Below are 19959 nucleotides of genomic sequence, written 5' to 3'. Positions count from 1 at the left end.
AAGTTATATACTGACGTTAACGTTGAGACATAATTATTGAAATAAATAATTTGTTGCAGTGTGAAAGTGAAACTCCCTAGAAATTTCTTCTCCTCGCTGGAAATTTTCCCCTAGGATTGGAGATCTTCGTTACCTTCCTTGCGTAAGCCATGGCTTATGAAATGGGCTCCACATTTTTAAATAAAAACAAAACGATTTTTAAAATTGTAAGTTAATTTTAAAAGCAAAAAATAGTAGTTTCTGGAACTAGATTTTACTTTTCAATATTCCTAACATTTTTCTTTTCTCTTTTCATTTATGTTTCTAAAATCTCTCTCATTCTTCCTCTCTGTAAATCTCTCTCTATTATGTTTCATTAAATAAGGTTTCTAGTTTTTGAAACTTACTTATAAAGAAACATATATATTTTTAAAAACTGAAAATCAAGAAATGAAATTGGTTATAAATAATATTGTTTCTCTAAACAATAATAGAAAACAAAATGGTTGTTTGTGTAATAAAATGAACGGTCTCGATCGACCAGATCGAGGTGAAACTTCGAAGCGAATTTGAACGAAGCGGAGCGAGCTGGAAGAGTCTTTGCGAAGAAAGACATGCACAAGGAGGCAAGTACTCCGACACTCAAGTGAATAAGGGAGTCGACTTTAATATTAAGACGGTCGAGATAGAATGAGATACCTAACTACGAAGTGGACCCTATATTTATAGGTTTGGGTGTCCAATCATACATGCGTTGTGTGATTGAGTATGTTGAATTTCTACCATTTATGTCGGAACTGCTTGTGTTGATTGTGCTGAATTTATATCTCTACACCTAGTATTCAACTCAGAATAATCGGTCGATCCTAAAATTGAAAAAGATCCCAAGAACAGTCGAATAGTCGATTGTTTACTCTCCCAACTTGAGCTTCTCAACCTGCTGAATTATCTTCCATGTCGTGTCTTCGCGTGACAGTGTTATTTTTTGCCCACAATCACTATAAACATTAAAATCTAGAATTAATTGAGTGGAATATATTTCTTCTTTTCTTTTTTGTCTAGTACCGTGTACTGTCACGGTTTTAATAGTGACGGCCTCTTTTCAATTGAAATTTTCGAATTTTTTTTTATTAGAACAATTTCCGGATTTTCACTTCCCTGGCTAGAAGTTAAATGTAAAATATTATATGAATTAAATTAACTGGTATAAGATTCCTCCAGCAGATATTGTTGTCTTAAATTAAACCGAAATGTGATTCTAGGTGAGATGGTGGTATATAATTTAATCTTTAAAATTTGCATCAAACTTTTATTATTTAACGACAATTTAATAATAATTTCAATAGTTAAAGATACACCTAATTTTCATAAAGTTTAATGTTTGATCATTTGCTTCTTTATATTAAACTCAAAAATAAAAAATAATATTTATCGAAATGCGTCTTTATTTATATTTAATTATTAAAATTAATAGATGCACGTGTCTGAATTAATTGTTAGTTAATGATTTAAGAGATTTTAAGACTTTTTTCTGTATTGAAAAAAAAATTAATTAATTATTTGAATATACTTTCTTTTTTCAAAACATTTTTTATGTTGTAATTTTAATTAACCAAACCAAAATCGCAACCTTGTCCTAAGTAGTAAAAAATCGTCTTTTGAAGAGATGACTTTTTTGTCTGCCTAGATGATTTGGGAAAAGAAAATTGGGAAAGTCTTTCCCATACTCTTCAACATAATCACTTCAAGATTAGATTTGGAGGTCTCCACCAAAGGACGCTGTGTCTCATCAGAATCAGCATTACCTATGATCCAATCCTGTTGCTCCCTAACAATCCAACCTTGAGGCTCAATTCCACTAGTGCATTTATGGTCGTCAAAGTTTTGACGCAAATCGCTCAATAGCAAAAGCATTGTAATCATGTTGATTCACCAACTGAGCTACTAGATCATTAGATTACTTGATCGATTGATCTTCCTTTCCCGTAGCCGAATGTTTACAGCGATTCCTCAATAAATCCCCCAAATTTCCTCGTCGAATTTGGACATCCAATTCTTGAAAACAAGAATCGAACGGAACATGCCCTCAATTTAATTCGAAATCTAGAATAAACTGCCAGCAGTACCAAAACAACAATCGAACATAACAACTTATGACACATGAGGATCAAGAATCACTTAGAAAATTACAAAACTTCCCACGACTCTCATCAATTTCACTTTTCCCTTGAAGGTAATGTTAGCGCGAGTATTAACTATGGTGAGTAGGCTGTCTCTTCAAGAGATGATATTTGTCTATCTAGACGATGGTTAACCTTTGTCCATCCATCTAAGCAACTTAGCATGAATTACGGTATTTTGTAGTTATTTTAAAAAATAGTTTTGAAAAAAAAAAATTAAATCATTAGGGTTTTTAACAATATTAAAAAAATTAGAGATTTCATAGCAAGGACAATGGCAACACAACATATTTGTTTTCTCCAAGGATAGCCTCTTTCTAACTCTGAAAACTTGAATATGAAGTAAAGTAATCAAATTTCTCCTAAAAAAAGGGAAAAAAAACTAGGAAAGAAATTTAGAAATTAGAGGGGGAAAATAAAAATCTGCCAAGGTGCGTCACGTGGTGGGGTTGATGAGAAGAGACACATCATCACGCAGATTGGACCACCAGCTGGCATTGTGATTGGGTAGATATGATTGTGGCCTCCGTACATTTTGCCAGCTGTACTCATTTTGCCCTACTTGTCGTTTGTGGGCCACCACCTGACACATGGCCTCTTCCTTTCTTAACTTTTCCTTTCTTGCCCTTCATTTTCTTCCTTTTTAATCTTCACTTTCCTACCTCCACTTTTTTTTTTTTGTTTTGTTTTGTATTGTAGTAGAACAAAAATAACGTTTGAAAATTTGAAACTTCATCTAAAAAATGAGTGAATATATGTATTTAGAGTATAACTTAACACTGCGTGGAGGGAGGATTCGTACCCATGATCTAAACAAATGAGTAGATATTATTAAATCTTATTTTAGTTATTCGGACTTTCATATTTGTTTTTATTTTGATCTCTAAAATTTTAAAATATTCCTTTTACTTTTAGTCTTTTATATTTTTGAAATAGTTGTTTTGGTCATTAGTATATTACTTTACCACATAAATTCATTTATCTAATACTCATCTCCAACGTATGTGGTTTGGATACATGTAGATGTTAACATGCTAATACGTATACTTGAAGCCACATTATTCAATTTGTTAAAAGAAAAATAAAGATAATAAACCATATATTTTGGAATAAAAATAAATCTTTTGAAAATTTAGAGATTTTATAAACAAATTTGAGAGTTCAAGATTTCAAATAAATATTAGAAAGTTCAAATATTGAACTTTAATTATATCTATAATAAATAAATTTTAATTTTATCTCTTTTAAATATTTCCAAACCATGTTTTGAAAATACAAATAAAAGGAAACGTAAATAATATAAATTATTAGTACAGTATCAAATTGAATAATCCCTTTTTCTTAAAAAAGAAAATTTAATGATTGAAAAACAAATTGATGGAATTTACAAAAATTTTTTGAGTTTTTCTATGGAATTGCAATTTCAAAACTTAGGTTCGCGGGTCTTTGTAATAATATTTTAAATTCAAAATTCAAAAATTATTATTTAGTTGAATTTGAGCTGTTTTTTCGTCCGCATTCTTGGTGCGGGGCTAGGGGTCATTTTCAAATATTAGAGATCCCTCGGGGCCAATTTTGTATTATGAGTTATTTTGGGTTCTTTACGTCTACATGGGCCCTACGCGTGTAGCATTTTTGTAACTTTCTCTGCGAAATAATGGCCATTAAAGTGAAAACAACCCCTGTTTGAAAATTCCCAAATTTATTTTTAAAATAGTTTTTGGTTTTCTTTTTTATTTTTTGTTAAATTGATTTATTTATAAAAATTAATGTTGTTTTCTGAAATTTTTTTCGGAAAAAAGAATATAGCTGTCCAAATATATTTTTTCAGATTATCCTTTCATAAAAAGTTCCAAATTGAGAACCTAACTACCAAAACACAATCGAGAATTAATAAGTGAGACGTTAGTAACAGACTATGCATCTAAAAGGTCACAATTTTGACCCTATATTTAAATTCTAATACTTCTTTTTTTTATTTGTCACCATTGAAGTTAATTTCAAGAATTTTGTTTTTCCCCTCGAAGAAGTTAAAATTTTCACTATCATCGATTATCAAAATGCATTAATCTCACTCCTTGTCGTAATAAACAAACTACAACATCAAGTCTTTCAAATCGACCATCCTGAGCTCGAGAGATAGTTGACTATCTACTTATAAGGGATAAGGGACAGTGTGAATTTTTCATCAGGCAAAAACTAAAGTTGTTTTTCATTTTCATTTTACATACACAAGCAAAATAAAACATCAACACTAATTATATTTAGATTTTTTTTAATATCTACATAATTATTTGTATTAGGTCCTAAAAATATGATTGAGGATAATATCGACTCGTTTGGTAACGTTTTCGTTTCTATTGTTTTCGTTTTCAATTTCCAATTTTTTTCAAAACGTAAATAAAAGTGTTGTTTTATCATTGTTGAATCCATGATGTTGGCCATGCATTCTATTTTTCTTTACTAAAAATGAGAAATGGGAACAAAAAATAAAATATTATCAAATAGGCCATACATTATCAACGAGGGAGAATTCAAAGTTGCAATTCATAAAAAGAAATACTAATATTTGACTATTTGAGCTCTATCTCCATTGGGATCATGAAACTTTGAGCAGTGTGTAAGTTTACAAGTAGAATGTTTTAATTAATAAGATGCATTTTAGGTAGAATCCCAACGTGTAGGGACGAAAATTATGGAAACATGAAATTGTTAGAGAAAAGAAGATAATCTTAAAATAAAACCATAAAAAAAAATTTGGACAAATTTTAAATTACAAACTACTTTTAAATAACCCTTTCATATTTCAAATATGTACTCAAAATTCAAGTTACGAAATCTAATGGAGAATTAACGAGAGAATTATAAAGAGACTATATTTATTAATTGTGTGTGAAGAAAATAGTTGTAGTACTCGTCAAGATATTTATAATTTCTCTTAAATGTCGTAAGTTCAATCTCAACACTACACTTGAATGGTCATATTAAAAGTTTTTCTTTTTGTCACCGTTATTGAAGTTAATTATTTCAAGATATTGTTTGGCTTTTTTCCCCTTTCAAGCTAAAGTTAAAAGGTTTTGCCATTATTTTATCATAAAAAGTGAATTATTTTAGTCGTAGTAAACAAAACTACAACTTCAGGCATTTTAAATCAACAACTTGTGCTTAAAAATTTGTTGTATATTGATAAGGGATGTGTGGATTCTTGAGGAGAAAGAGAAACCAAAGTATATGCAAAATAATTTCTCCATCTTTGAACCACACATGTCTTCTTTCATTAGAAAATTACTTGAAATCCAAATGTACATTGTTGGCATCTACCTCCCAAAAGTTAAAAAAGATGTTCCTCTCTCTCTCTCATGTGTGAAATGAATCAAAAGACAAAAAAAAAAAAAACGAAGAGTTGATATTGACAAACATATTTTTGTTTCAAATTCTATTCATCATACTATCTAAAACTAAAATGTGTCTTCCATTCTACTCTCATAACTGATAGATGTACGATTAAAATATTTTTTTTTAAATTTCTCTTTCATACATCATCTTATTATAACATTTTTTGCCACATTTTTCAAGTCCATTTCAACCATTTCTCTGCTACCAAGTTTGAGTCCTTAAAAACAAAATAAATTATAATTTATGATCAGGTGCATTAATTTCAGACAAATGGTTTGAATAATATTAACTTCAGATCCACCTTCCCTTCACATGGGACCAAAGTCGAAAGTTGCTTGCACTTTTTTACCCATAAAAATTATTATTTTTGTTGACAATATTGCAGTTGAGGAATAATTTTTACCTACAATATATAAAGTAAAGATATTAATATTGATGTCTGACTATCTATACTATATTTCAGTTGGCCCATACAACTTTTCTTAGCGAGCTCTATATCACTCAATCCAAAAATGAAGATTCGGATATGAAATAGATAATATATAAATGTAGAGATAAGAAATACTCCGTTCGAATCCCCACCCGAATGGTTAAGGTACCTATTATGACCAAAAGGTCATGAGTTTGAACCCCCACCCCTTCATGTTGTAAATTAGAAAAGTGCAAAAAGAAGAGATACATAAAAGAAAAGCCCAATTTGAATATTGAATTATGATGGGCCGGAGGTAGCCCAATTTGAATTCTGGTCCATCTGGGCCCAGAGGTATGACGGCCTGACGGGCGCCCTCTACTCTAATTGCCGTATCACCAATATAAATAAAATTAGAAATAAAATATAAATAAATAACTCGCTTATTCTTCAACCTGGGATCTATTTCTCAAACGCTGTCGTTTAACCATTTTTTTTTATAAATCACGAGCAGCATCCATACACATGATAATGATCTTAGACTTAAACTACATTTCAAGACAAGAGAGTGTGAAGGTGTTGCATTATGAAACTTTGTCGTTTTGGCAGATTTCGAAGAGGGTGTGTGAACAATTTTAATTAATTAATTAAGAGTGTATTAGAGTTTAGCCAGGTTGGATTATTATTAATTAGACCAATCAAACCAACAATAATATAACATTTACATAATTTAATTAATGCCGCCCTACCCACACCTACTTCAGTTAGTGAAGATTTAGTGGTAGACTTTGCTTTATATCTTATGAAGATTAATAAAAATTAATTTAGTGCATATAATATAATATATTTTAGTTAATTTACTGTGATATTGTAATTGTTATACCCTAACATTAAATGTCGGTGAGTTTATTTTTGTTATATATAAAATATATTCCCAATTTGACTCTTTGAAGGAGGGTTTTTTTCATAGTCTAATAAAGTATCCCTTGGAAGAGGGGAAGAACAACTGGAAATTTTGACCCTCTTACAGCAAGATTGCGTTCAACGTTTTACATATAACAAAAAGTCCAAGATTAATAGAAATATAAAAAGAAAATTATGGAAATCAATTACCTAAAAGTTATTAAATTAAATTACTCAATGAAACTCTCAAAGCATTCATTAAATAACTCCACGAAATTATTTTGGACTACCGTTACAATATTGTCACCGATAGAAACTTTGTAATCTCTCTAAAATTACTTGGGACGATTGTTGTTTTTTTCATCTTTGGCTAAGCTTTAATAACTTAAAAGGTTAAGAAGTCGAGTCTATATATAGTAGGTGAGTTTGTATATTCTACATAAGCTTAAGTTAGCTATTGTATAGCATAAAACCGTGTTATATCTATATACGTACATTTTGTTGGGCTTTGGCAAAATATTAGAATGGTGGTTGTCCCACATTGAAAGAGTATAATGATGGTCTCCAAGTGCTAGAAGTTATCCCACATTGGGGTAAAAAAGGATGTGTGTTCCAACTACTGGAAACGGAGCTCATGAACCTGAGTTTTAATCATCTCAATTGAAATATTTAAGTCTGGTATATCAACTCCAGTTCGGTATTTATTTTGAAAGAATGAAGAGAGAAATATGTGTGATTGTAATAGTGTAATTTTTCCTTGTGGGCCATGGTTTTTTCTCCCAGAGTTTTTTCACTTGTTGTGTATTTTTTTTTTTTAATTTCTCAATTATTTTCTGTTGCGGTTGAAGTGAGAAAATTTTTTCATCACATTTAGATTTTAATATAAGTTATACAAGTTTGGATTTTCAAATGAAGTGAAGGTTATTAAAATGATGTGAGCCAAACATTTGATTCAAACGTTTTGACCAAAAATGATAAGGAAGAAGAAAAAGAAGAGCTAATCACGACTAACATGATGAACAGCCCAAATCATTATCAATTATATTCTCGATACTCCAAATTTTAATAATACGATATGTCATCCAAATTCACACATCAAAACCCATATTATATAATTTCTTCAGCAACAAATTTCTTGTTGGAAGTATTATGTGAAGAGAGGTGGTGGAGAAGTAGTAGTAGCCAGCAAAGTCAATAAAACAAACAACTTATACAAGTAACATAAATTAATTACAAAACTTAATATAAAAAAATAATGGAAACAAATAAAAAAATTAAATAATAGAAGAATTTATATGCTTTACTTAGTGATGCTGGCGCGCCACACCCTTACGTGCCATTGCCACCAGGCCACCGCCTCCCCCGCGAGGCCCTCACGCCAAGAATAATCCCTCTCTCTCTACACTCCTCCTCCTATCCTCTCCTCTTAATTCTAAAAAAAGATTGAAACTTTGGCAACTTCTACACAAACTAACCACAACCCATTAACTAAATTAGGGGAAATTAGGTAAATTCCATGTTTTTTTCATTGGGGTTGACAAAAAAAGTGGAAAAAATCACCGAACCCACGTTGTAGTTGTAGTTCTTGTGTAGTATGGGCCAATGATTGGGTGGACCATGAAAAGATGCGATGCTAATTGATAATTGATAATTGATATAATGCTGAGTTAATAATTGGGTTTGGAATTACATTTTTGTTTTAGTAGCAGCCGGCGGGATTGATGTGTGTGGGGTCCTTTTCTTTTCCTTCGGGTCAACCCTTTCAATAGCCAAAAAAAAACCCCAAAATTGTGAGTTCAATTAATTGCTCGTTCTTGTTCGATCCAGGCTTGCAAAGTAATCCTATAGAGAAAGGAATCGTGGGGAGAAAGTAATAAATGGTTGTGGGGTGGGGGTTTGCTTCAAAGCCAACCGAATCTCACTCGTTTCCTAGCCTCCTCTTACTTACAATGCATCTTCTTTTCTTTTCCCTTCTCTAATCAATCCCTATATATAACTTCCAAACTTGGGCCTTTTTCAAAACTGGCAAACGCAAATTTGCGGTTACTGTACTTCAAACCCCACACCATTATTCACTATATTAACCCCACTCACTTTAATTTCTCCATGGCCGAAACGCCAGCCTCCCCAGGTGATGAAATTGAGGCCCAATTCATGACGATCAAGGGGAAACGCAGCAAACGCCAGAGACCCTCCTCCCCCAGCCACTCCTCCAGCACTGGAGATCAATATTATTGCTCTTCCTCCTCTGTCTGTGTAGAAGCAGAGGAGGATCAGGACATGGCCAATTGCTTGATTCTGTTGGCTCAGGGGAGAGAAAAATTATCATCATCATCATCGCTGTATCTTTATCAGTGCAAGACTTGTGAGCGTTGCTTCCCATCATTCCAAGCCTTGGGCGGACACAGAGCCAGCCACAAGAAGCCCAAAAACAACGTTAATTCCGCCCAACAACAACACCACGATGCCGCCGCCGCAATTCGTCTCTCCTTGGAATTGTCCTCCGCCACCGACAAACCCATTAAGGTTCACGAGTGCTCCATTTGCGGGGCCGAGTTCTCGTCCGGCCAGGCCCTCGGCGGCCATATGAGACGCCATAGACCGCTAACCACGGCGGCCAACCGGTCAACTACTACTCCGGCGTTGCGGGAATTCATGATCAAGAAAGAAAGGGCGGTGTTGGAGTTGGATCTTAACCTGCCGGCGCCAGAGGACGACCGGCACCGGCCGGCGGTCACCGTCTTCTCCGCCGCTTCCCCGTTGGTGGATTGCCACTACTGATGATCAAAGTTAAAATTAATTTAATTCTTTTGTGGGGGTTTCGATTTGGATTCATAATTATCATGAATCTATTAACATTCACAACACCCACCTCCTGCAAGCAAACGGTTCAATTTAATGTCTCAATTCATTTGGCTAACTTTAGTGCAGTTCATCAATTCGATCAAACTGATCCCAAGTTACCAAAAATTCTTTACTGATCTTTGTAATTCTTAATTGCGTTTCTTTTAGAATACGATCAGGATTTGAAACCTTCCAACTTTGTGCTAGAGTTTTAATTGCATTCATTATTGTAAATACCCATTGGAGGGCAAAAAAAAAAAATTAAACCTTTTTTTCTTTTGGTTAGAAAAGGTGGGTTGTGTTGGTTTCTTTTGGTTAGTATGTTGGTTTGGCTATGGGATCCATTCAATGACAGTTTTTCTTGTTTATCTAAAAGCATGTGTGTGAGAAATAAGGCAAATGACAGGGAGTCTCTTGCAATCCACCGCTAAGTTTTCGATACGTTCGAGAGATGGGTATTTACTTTTTAAAATGAAAAATTTAGTGATAGACAGTAGAATTAACGGAGAAGGGAAGTATTATATGCATGAATGAGTGATGGATGAGTTGGGTACCAAAACTTGAACCGAAAGTAGTGGATTAGGTTCTGTTGTTTCTTTTAGCTTAACCCTAAAACCTCCCTCTATTTCTCTCTCTCACGTTTCTCTCTCTACAGTTCATTAATAACAGAAGAGAGAGAGAGCAGATTATTATTAAAAATGGAAGAAGGAAAACGGCTGGCAATGGGGAAAACGGGGGCACTGGAAGACTAACGTCCCTTCTTTTATGGATCTAACTTTTTATGTACGTAACACACACCCCATGAATTTCAAGAGGGTTTTCATCAACTCTCCACCTCCAAACTTGAACCATCTGTTACGATCGTGGTATTAAATATCGGTCGACATATTAACAGTTTCATCTATCTACTATTCGACATCGACAAGTAGGAAAAATTGACACTTCTACAATCATATACAACAAAATATGAAAAATATTATCATAACGTCACTAATATATACATAATATTAATATTTTAAATTTATTTAGAAAATATTTATTTATTTTTATGATTTTTTAATTTCTTTAACTTTTACAGAAATATCCATTTACGTCGATATTTTATTGATATTTCTATGAAATTGAAACCTCGACATTCTATACATCACTAAAACCTCATGCCAATTTTTTATAAGTTAAAATACTCTTTCTTTCCATCTCTACATTTACTTTTGACTTATTTGAGTCTTTTTACTTCTAAACTATCATATTAGGTCCATTTTAGTATTTTGAACCTTCGATTTGATATCTATACCTTTAATAAATGACAATTTCAAAATTTTAATACAAATTTTAAACATAATAAAAACTCTTTAATATAAAATTATGATTACATTTTAAAAAAGTATAATATTGTGTTGAAAATTATAATAATAAAAATAAGAGATAAAAAATAAAATGTATGGACCAAATAAATCACTACTTTTAAAGTACATCGATCAAAATAGGTCCACGATTAGAACAAAAGTTGCAAAATATGAAAGTCAAAATGAATAAAAGTAAAAAAAAAAAAAAAAAGGACGGAAATGGAAACAGCATTTTAATCTGATTTTGCTAAAATGTATGGTGGTTGCATGTGTTGGAAAGCGACTTGTCTGTTTCTGCACAAACTTCACCGTCGGGTGAACTTATATGCACGAGAATTTTTGTTACCTTCAACGTTTTATTTGGAAATCCTTCTCGGGATCCTTTATTCTTTATTTTTATTAATATTGTAATATAAATTTACATTTTGAGATCATTATTCGTCTAGGTTGAGTAAGAATTAGCTTATAATGCATAAAAACATATTTAGTAAAAAATAATTTTCATATAAAAATTTTATTTTTCTTAATTTAAAATTTTAAAGAACAAGAAAGATATAGCTACCGAATATGTTTTTGTTTTTTTAATAAAAGAAGAAATGACAAAAATAAGAAACATTTACCAAACACACACTTACGTTATTATTTATTAAAAGAGAATAAATTAGAAATAAGAAATAATAATGTTATCAAACGAGAGCTTCAAGTATATGATATGAATTTCGAACTTAAATAATTTTGGTTTATATAATATAAGATAAGCAAACTCACATACTAAACATAGACTCACCTCTTAACTCAAATTACACAAATTTAGTTCATGAACCAAACATCTACAAAAACTAATGAAATGGATCTTGTCATTTTTAAAATTGGTCATTTATGACAACATACTAATTTAAAAAAGAAACAACTTTTAAAAGAAAACAATTAGTTTATTTGATTACAATTTTCTTTGGTTGTTGTTGTTTCACTTTTTCATAGTACTCTTGAAAGTCATCATGAAAACAAAAATCACATCTTCGTAACTATTTTAGCCTTTGATGGCAGTTTTGTTTTAAATGGCCATTACATTTTTAGCCTTTTGGCTAATATGTATTAGAATACGGATAAAAGTCACAAGTATCATAACCGTGGGACAATTTTGAAATATTAGTTTGAACTAAGGGTACGTAAGTAAAAAAGAAAAAGAAAGAGATAATGTCTTCGGATGACTGTTTTAGAAACTTGTTTACACAAATGTCTAAATTTTTCTAATTTTAGATTTTTGTAGGTATAATTTTATTTTTATTTCAATTTTACCCTTATTTATTGCATTTACATTTATTATAGTTATTTGTTTTTTTTAATATAAAAAATTTAATTCCATAAATTATTATCATAATCCTTTAATTATTGTGGCTCCATACTGATTTTCAACGCAAATTGTTTAATTCACAACACTACGATCCCAAAAGAAAACTAAAATTACACTTTTCTCCCACGAGGCCCACGAACACATAGATGGCCCAATAAGATTGCAAAGCGTGGTCCAGTTAGCTTAGGCCCAATACGGCAGGGCCCAACCATCTCCAAATTTTAAGTCAAAGCCCAGAGCTGGACCGGCCGCCTTTTACAGCGGCAATTGTTTTGTTTTGGGAATCTCTGCGGCCTTCCTCTGTCCTTCTGAATAACCTAGAGCACCGGAGAAGACGATTATGGCGGTTCCCGGCAGGCGCAACGGCATGGTAGACGAAGACGATTACGAGGAAGATAATGCCCTCTTTGAAGAGGATGGTGTCATGGAATTCGATTCTGATACGCCACCACACCTCCGCCCCCTAGCTACCGCCGCCCAGCTCGGCGACGTTAATGGCCTGCGCTCCGCTCTAGGTACAGCTTATTGCATTCGCTCTCGCACTGCGAAATTTTCTGTCAATCGTACTGTAGGGTCTTCACTATCCTGATTTGGTCGAAAAGGTCCTTTTCAGAAAATTTGATGTGAACACAGTTCCGATTGACCTTTTCCTCACTTTTTGAAATTTCAATTTGTAATGTGCTTATACATGTTGTCATAGTTCAATTACTATGGTCTGCAAACTGCGAAGATGGTGTTTATCGTTGTCTACTGAGTCCACCATCCTCATTGGAAAGATATGGTAGTCTAAAGGAATGGTGGTTAGTTTTCTTGATGAGCGAGGGTTGTCTAAATGGGAACTGCTCTTTTGGTGTATGATAATTTAAATCTAAGTTTATGTTTTTAGCTCTGTGTTTATTTGATGCAGAATCAGTTGCATGAAAAGGAAACTTGTAATATTTTTCATTGAGTGGTTTGCATATAACATTAATGTCATTTACATCCATTCATTGGACTGATTTGAGTGTAAGATATGTGAATCAGGCCTCTGGTTTCAACTTTGTTGAAGCATTTTTCTTGTTTTGAGTTAATTGTTAATGTTTTATTCAAATGTTTTCGGATTTCCTTCAATTCAGATAACTTGACAATGGGAAGTATAGATGATGCTGTGGAAGATGGGGATACAGCTCTCCACCTTACTTGTCTCTACGGCCATCTGCCATGTGTCCAGGTTGGCGACCTATTCTATGCATACTTTGTATATTTTATTTTTGAATATTTTATGATTTATTATGACTTCTTTTAAAATAAATTAATCTTAATATTAGTTACTGCTGGAAAGAGGGGCAAACTTGGAGGTTGAAGATGAGGATGGTGCCATTCCTTTGCATGATGCTTGTGCAGGGGGTGGGTTGGCTATTATGATTTATGAATAATTTGCCCTTTTTCAGCACCCCATTGTAACATATTATTCTCTTCCAAATGTTATTTTCATTTTCTTTTCTTCTCCTCCCATGATTTGTGCAGGTTTTTTAGAGATTGTTCAACTCCTAATTAACAGTGCTAACAACACAGACTGCCTGAAGAGGATGCTAGAATCAGTCGATGCAGAAGGTGACACTGTAAGTATCTGGTTATAATCAGTATCACTACTTAATTTGTATCAAAATCTTCAGCCAAATACTTACAACAACCGAACAATGTTGTTCCTTCTTCTTGATGCTATAAAATATAGAAAAGACTTCTATTTTCTTTGGCTATATGGTAAAAGAAAAGTACTCCGGAGCATCATTATTCTAGAAAAAATTTTCATGGTGCAGTTGCATTGGCTTCTTCAATAATAGGAACAATAGGCTTTTTAAAGTGTACACAATCTCTTTACACATCATGCATGGTAGGGTATGAAATCTATTGGCTTCTTGCGAAATAGAAAATTACCTTTTTATACAAACTTTTCATCACTCCTAAAAAATCACTTAGTACCAATATTTTTTTAGCAATGGATCTTTAATGCCACACTACCTGGGAGAAACTGTACAAATAAAATGTGATTGCCCCACTTGTCACCGTTTGTTTTACGGTCACGAATAGCAATCAGTTTCAATAAGCTCATTCCTCTAACATTATCTGTACAGCCTCTTCATCATGCCGCAAGAGGCGAGCATGCTGCAGTTGTAAGGTTACTGCTAGCTTCAGGGGCATCTCCCACCAAGGAAAATACATACGGGAAGGTTTGTATTCGAGTGGATATTGAAACTTCCATCTCCCTTTATATGGCAGCACCCATTTTCTAAGTATTGCTTCTGTTTTCAGGCCCCGACTGAACTTGCCGATCCTGGGACGGAGGCCAGGACGATTTTGGAGGCTGCCTCGGCCCAATTCGCGATGGGGTGTCAGTAAGGCCTCATCTGATAGGTGCTTAAAATGGCTTCAGGATTTCTTTGGGCTTTGATAGTTTTGGTTTTAGTCTGTAAACTTTGTTCATAGCGTTGCAGTTTCCATCTTTCCCAGAGGCATTCTTGTTTATTCTGCACAGAATTGCTATAAATTATGAAAACTGAAAAATAGGATTGGTTAGTTTTATAAAAAGAACCTTTAATGTTAATTTTAATGATTATTAGTATTGGGGAGATAGACTTTGTTATTTTAGAATTTCTTTAGTAACATGATAATTAGAACAATTATGATATTAGGAAAAAATTAGAGGATTTTTTTTTTTTTTGGTGGAATACAACAGTATGCTGGTTTTTTAACGACTCCTTTTGATTCTTTTTGTAATTGCGTACAAATTACCGCTTCGTCTTGGCGCTTAAACCACAAGGTTTTCTTTTATAATGTTTATTTGTGATTGGAAGGCAGTCCTTCATTAATTCTGTAAAAAGTGGGGGTCTTCTCATTCCCATTTAGGTTGTTACTTACTCATAAATGTTTCTGTAAAAAGTGGGGGTCTTCTCATTCCCATTTAGGTTGTTACTTACTCATAAATGTTTCTGAGTGAGATTTCAACTCATGATCTTTTTGTTGGAGATAGGTACATTAATTAGTTAAGTGAAATTTAGTAAATTCATAACTAAAATTGTAAATTAAGCCTCCATGGTAAATGAATTGATATAATTTAAAAGATCAAATATCGCTAAATTGTTGATTTCGTTATTCATCGGTGTATCTAGAGGATTAAAATGATGTCTTTAATTGACTTCAAGTTAAACATCTATTCTTAATAACATACATCTATTAGAATACCTAATGTTGGTTGGTTTATGGTTTTGGTTGGTTAACCCTAAAATTATTTGTTATAGCAAAAATATGAAATGACAGTTTCCTTAAAATATAATGTCATTCCATAATTAAACATAGCAAATTATCAATTCTTGATCTTTTAAACTTTAAGAAACTCCAAGGTGAATTATTAAAGCCGTGGAAAGGAGACAGGCTACTTGTCGCAAAGATGGAACATTCTCAATTAGGCCAAGACATACCTCTAATCGTGCAACCCGACCCACTCGAGGTCATATCCCTCTTGAATAAGAGTTTGTATGACAAATTAAAAAATTAAGATGATAGCTCAATTAGTCAATACATTATTTATCTTCTTAAAAGTCGGACTGAATTTCGCACCCCTATTTAATTGAAAAAGATACATATACGATTTTATCTTATTTATCTCCTAGAGCCAAAGATGCTCTTCATTTTAGCTAGCTTGAATCTCCCAACATGAGCATATTAACAGTTAAAGTATCTTTTTCCTTCTCTAAAAATCGGAGATTCAATCCCAGATCTCTACATTTGTTGTACATGTTCTTTCTTTTTAAGATGGTGTTTTAGTTGGTCTTGGTCCACATCTTTCTAAGTTATTAGAAAAATTGGTAAAAAGAAAGAAAAAAAAGGTGGTTAAACTAGCAAGCATGATGGTGAATATTATTAAGGTCATGTCCTGTAATAATTTCTGTAAGAAACTGGATCAGCAAACATCAATTCAACAGCATTCATCTCATTTTCATAATATCAAAAAACAGATAATTGCTGGTTGGTAGTGAAGCCAAGAGAGCAAAAGGATGGCTAACCATTCACTTCTCTGTGAAGCAAAAGTTTGGTTGGGGGGGTAGAAATTTCCTGTCATTGCCCTTCCAACATCAAGGGGCCAAGCACTCGGTAGATTTGGTTGCTTGTGCATTTTGGTAATTTTCACCCCCATTTGGTCCTTTTATCCTTATAACCTTCAGCCTTACAGTCACTTTCACTGGCACTGTTTATGCTGGGAATCCATTGAACACAATACAAAAGGACAGAAAATCATTGAGAGTGAATGAAGCTTTCTTTTTTTCCTTTTTCACTTTCCTTTTCTTTTATTGTGAAAGACAAAAAACAAAGCCTGGTTCTAAGTGGGTTCAAAACCAAAGCTACACAAATTGCTTTTTATCTTCTTTCATCTCCTGCATTTCATTTTCTTCAGATACCCGTCAACTTAAACTTTTAGATTTAATGGTGATTTAACATGGTATTAGATCTTCACGTCTTATGTTCTCTGGTTAGTATTGATAGCCACAATTATGCTTTTCATTGCAATTTCCTTGTTCGGATTCAATGCAAATCTATTATAAATGCTTGAAGAGTAGTGAAGTGAGATCACTAGATACTGAAAGAGGGACATGTTTGATCATATGATACACGCGGAATTTTGTTAGTATAGATAGGTACAATACAAGGCCAAACAATCCAAAAGATGGAAGAAAAAACTGGAAGGAAAAAGTTACACAAGTTGATGGATGGATGTATTTGATTTTTTTTCAACTCCCAATTACAGTCAATTAAGCAAACAACAACTTAATGACGATGGAGGAGCAGTAGGAGGAGACATGTACAGGAACTGTCGATAAGGAGAGTCGTGCTTTCGTAACGATGTTTCGTACCGGAGTTTTATCAGAGGCAACAACTTTCAGTTGATGCAGGCTGGAATTCCTGCTGTTTCAGAATGTTCCTTTTTACAATTACATTAGAACCCTCTTCAATCAGACTAGGAGCCTCCATAATCTGTAGCACAAAAGAAAAGGTTTATAGAACGACGAGGTGATGGGTATCTCGAGGCTAACTACTTTGAGACTGATTGGACAAAAATCTACCTTCAATGCCAACTCTTCAAAGCATTTCTCCACATTTTCTCTGGTTTTAGCACTGCATTCAAGAAAATAGGATCCAAGCTCTTTTGCTAGAGAAATCCCCTCCTCTCTGCTCACAGCCCTTTCAGAATCCTATGTTCAACACACATCAAATTCTATCATTCTCAGTAAAAAAATATTGAAATTCCAAGCACCCCTCGTAAATGGTAGAACATAACTTCGAGCTATATATATGATAGATAGATCTTAGGAACTTTCCATGAATGATCATCATTGAAATGGAGTATGATGCTCGAAAAGAATCGATATATAGTTTGTCGACAAAACTTCGAAAAGAGAAAGACACTTACTCTGTCAACCTTATTACCAATAAGCATCTTGACACATTCCTTATTTGTCAAGTAGAGTTCGACTTCTTTAGCCCATATGTCGGATAAGTTCGTGAACGTTTCTCTCCGTGTGACATCATAGACTACAACAAGACAGTTAAGATAACTCAGTTAACTACATTGATTGACAAATGGAACAAATACCAATTGTAAATACTGTTCTAGAACAACTATTTCTCAAATTAAACTCATTTTCCCCCCCATTGATAGTCCCCCATTTCGGCTCGAGTTAAAAGCATTTCGGGATAAATGAACACCACGGTACCCAGACAAATCTTAGCTCAGAAGACAGCAAAATGCCAGAAAAGCACCCTTCAGGATCGGGTTTTAAAATATGAGCTTATAGTTTGAAAACCATACCAAGAACAATCCCTTGGGCACCTCTATAGTAGGAGCTTGTTAATGTTCTGAACCTCTCCTGTCCAGCTGCAAGAAATCATATCTTTAGAAGTTCAATTACAATCCATATGTAGTGAGAAGCAAAACAAGCTCAATAAACAATAGAAACAGTGAAAAAGGTTGAGATTTTAATGGATTTGTGCAAACTCTCTTCTTCCCACAACTTCTATACAGGGGAACAAAACAGAAAAAGTTGGAACTTGGAAGTATGGTAAGAAAATGAAGTGAATCTCCCGAATTTGAACTAAAAATGACAGATTAAAGAACCCCTTTTCAGCTATTTCATTACCAGTGTCCCAGATTGTTAGCTTCAATCTCTTCCCACCCACCTTGAGCAGCTTGATCTTAAAATCCACCCCTAATAAGAAAGAAAACAGATCAAAATACAGAAATTAAAACTTCCACAAAAAAGGAAGAAGATGGGCACTTGTGTTCTGGACAAACAAACAGACTATGAGCAGAAAAAGAACTTCCTTTATGATAAAGAAAAAGTGGGGTTTTGGTTTGGTGAGGGAAAACAAAACGTACCAATCGTGGGGGCAAGATTTTCAGCAGAAGTAGAGATGAAGCTGAGGAGAAGACTACTTTTGCCGACACCAGAATCGCCGATCAGCAAAACCTTAAACGACAGATCGTAGCTGCTGCCACTCTGGCCAGAAGAAGATCCCATTCTGATGATCTTCTCGAGAAAAAACTGGAGAAATGGGACAACAGGAAGAAAGTAATGGACAACAATCTATACACCCATTTTAATCGTTGGCAAGAAAAGAGAAGAATAACTTCCAAGAAAACGGCTAAGTGAGAGCTGCACCAACTGAGACAACAACGTATTTGTTCTTTGCCCTTTCTTCTCTTTTTCTTTTCTTTCCTTGGATGTTATGGTATGCTCTGATATACCCTTTTTTGTGGAATTTTATGTTTTTGTCCCAATTTCTCTTCTCCCAACTGGTGGGATTTTGCTGTGCGAGCAAAGTGGTTTCTTGTAATCCAAGATTTTTGTTGGAATAAAGCTTGAAATCTACCTTCTGTTTTTGTAAAACAAAAATGGGGTGTTTTTATTTATTTATTCTTGATAAGATATTCCTTGCAAAAAGTTTTCAAATTTTGAAATAAAGCCAACATTTTTCTGTTTTTGGAGAACTGTTCATGTGCAATAATTGTTGACATTTCTTTTTTATTTAAACTTGTTTTTCAAAATAAAAGTTGAGGTAACTACTTTTCAAAAACTGGGTTTTTCTTTTTTTTTTATTTAATTATAGTTACGACATCTATCAATTTATCTACTAACTTTAAAAATTTTCAATAAAGAAAAAAAGTGGCACAATCCACGAAAGAGATTTAATATAGTTCTTCATAAAAAGAATCTTATATGGCTGTGTCACTTTATTTTGTGAGTTGTCTACTTCTTTCGTTCATTTGTTAATTCGATCTTGCCAAATGAATTAAAATTCGTCGAAAAAACATATCGTGTAGTCATTTAGTTAATGATTCTAGTTTAAGTTTGAATAGACATAATTGTCAAAGTTCATATATTTATATTTATATATCTCCTTCTATATCATAAACTTAAAAGATATCGAAGATGTGAAACTTTTTGAAAGCTGAGAATCGAAGGCAATTTATTAGTCCAAAATGAATGAAATAGATGCTATGTAATAGCAACA

General features: G+C 33.3%; 3 protein-coding genes across 3 annotated transcripts; 2 read left to right on the top strand and 1 right to left on the bottom strand.

Annotated features, from left to right (window-relative positions):
• The first annotated feature begins 8721 nt into the window (after positions 1–8721).
• LOC111014351 (zinc finger protein ZAT5-like) lies at positions 8722–9901 on the top strand. The gene has a single exon (XM_022289041.2). The coding sequence runs from the start codon at positions 8974–8976 to the stop codon at positions 9646–9648; it is 675 nt and encodes a 224-aa protein (XP_022144733.1). The 5' UTR covers positions 8722–8973; the 3' UTR covers positions 9649–9901.
• A 2768-nt stretch (positions 9902–12669) lies between these two features.
• LOC111014248 (Ankyrin repeat family protein) lies at positions 12670–14995 on the top strand. The gene is made up of 6 exons (XM_022288914.2): positions 12670–12926; positions 13527–13621; positions 13719–13797; positions 13918–14012; positions 14526–14621; positions 14704–14995. Exons 1-6 carry the CDS (start codon positions 12752–12754, stop codon positions 14788–14790), a joined length of 627 nt encoding a protein of 208 aa, XP_022144606.1. The 5' UTR covers positions 12670–12751; the 3' UTR covers positions 14791–14995.
• A 2029-nt stretch (positions 14996–17024) lies between these two features.
• On the bottom strand, positions 17025–19338 carry LOC111014250 (ras-related protein RABC2a). The gene is made up of 7 exons (XM_022288915.2): positions 19107–19338; positions 18824–18989; positions 18585–18653; positions 18257–18322; positions 17858–17979; positions 17511–17639; positions 17025–17421 (listed from the first exon to the last, which is right to left on the bottom strand). The coding sequence occupies exons 2-7, from the start codon at positions 18963–18965 to the stop codon at positions 17311–17313; spliced, it is 639 nt and encodes a 212-aa protein (XP_022144607.1). The 5' UTR covers positions 18966–18989; positions 19107–19338; the 3' UTR covers positions 17025–17310.
• Positions 19339–19959: the final 621 nt, after the last annotated feature.

Source organism: Momordica charantia (genome assembly GCF_013281855.1).
Source record: "Momordica charantia cultivar OHB3-1 chromosome 5 unlocalized genomic scaffold, Mcharantia_2.0 BLBB01000005.1, whole genome shotgun sequence".
In the NCBI taxonomy this organism is placed as follows: Eukaryota; Viridiplantae; Streptophyta; class Magnoliopsida; order Cucurbitales; family Cucurbitaceae; genus Momordica; species Momordica charantia.
This window is presented reverse-complemented; position numbering and strand designations above follow the sequence as displayed.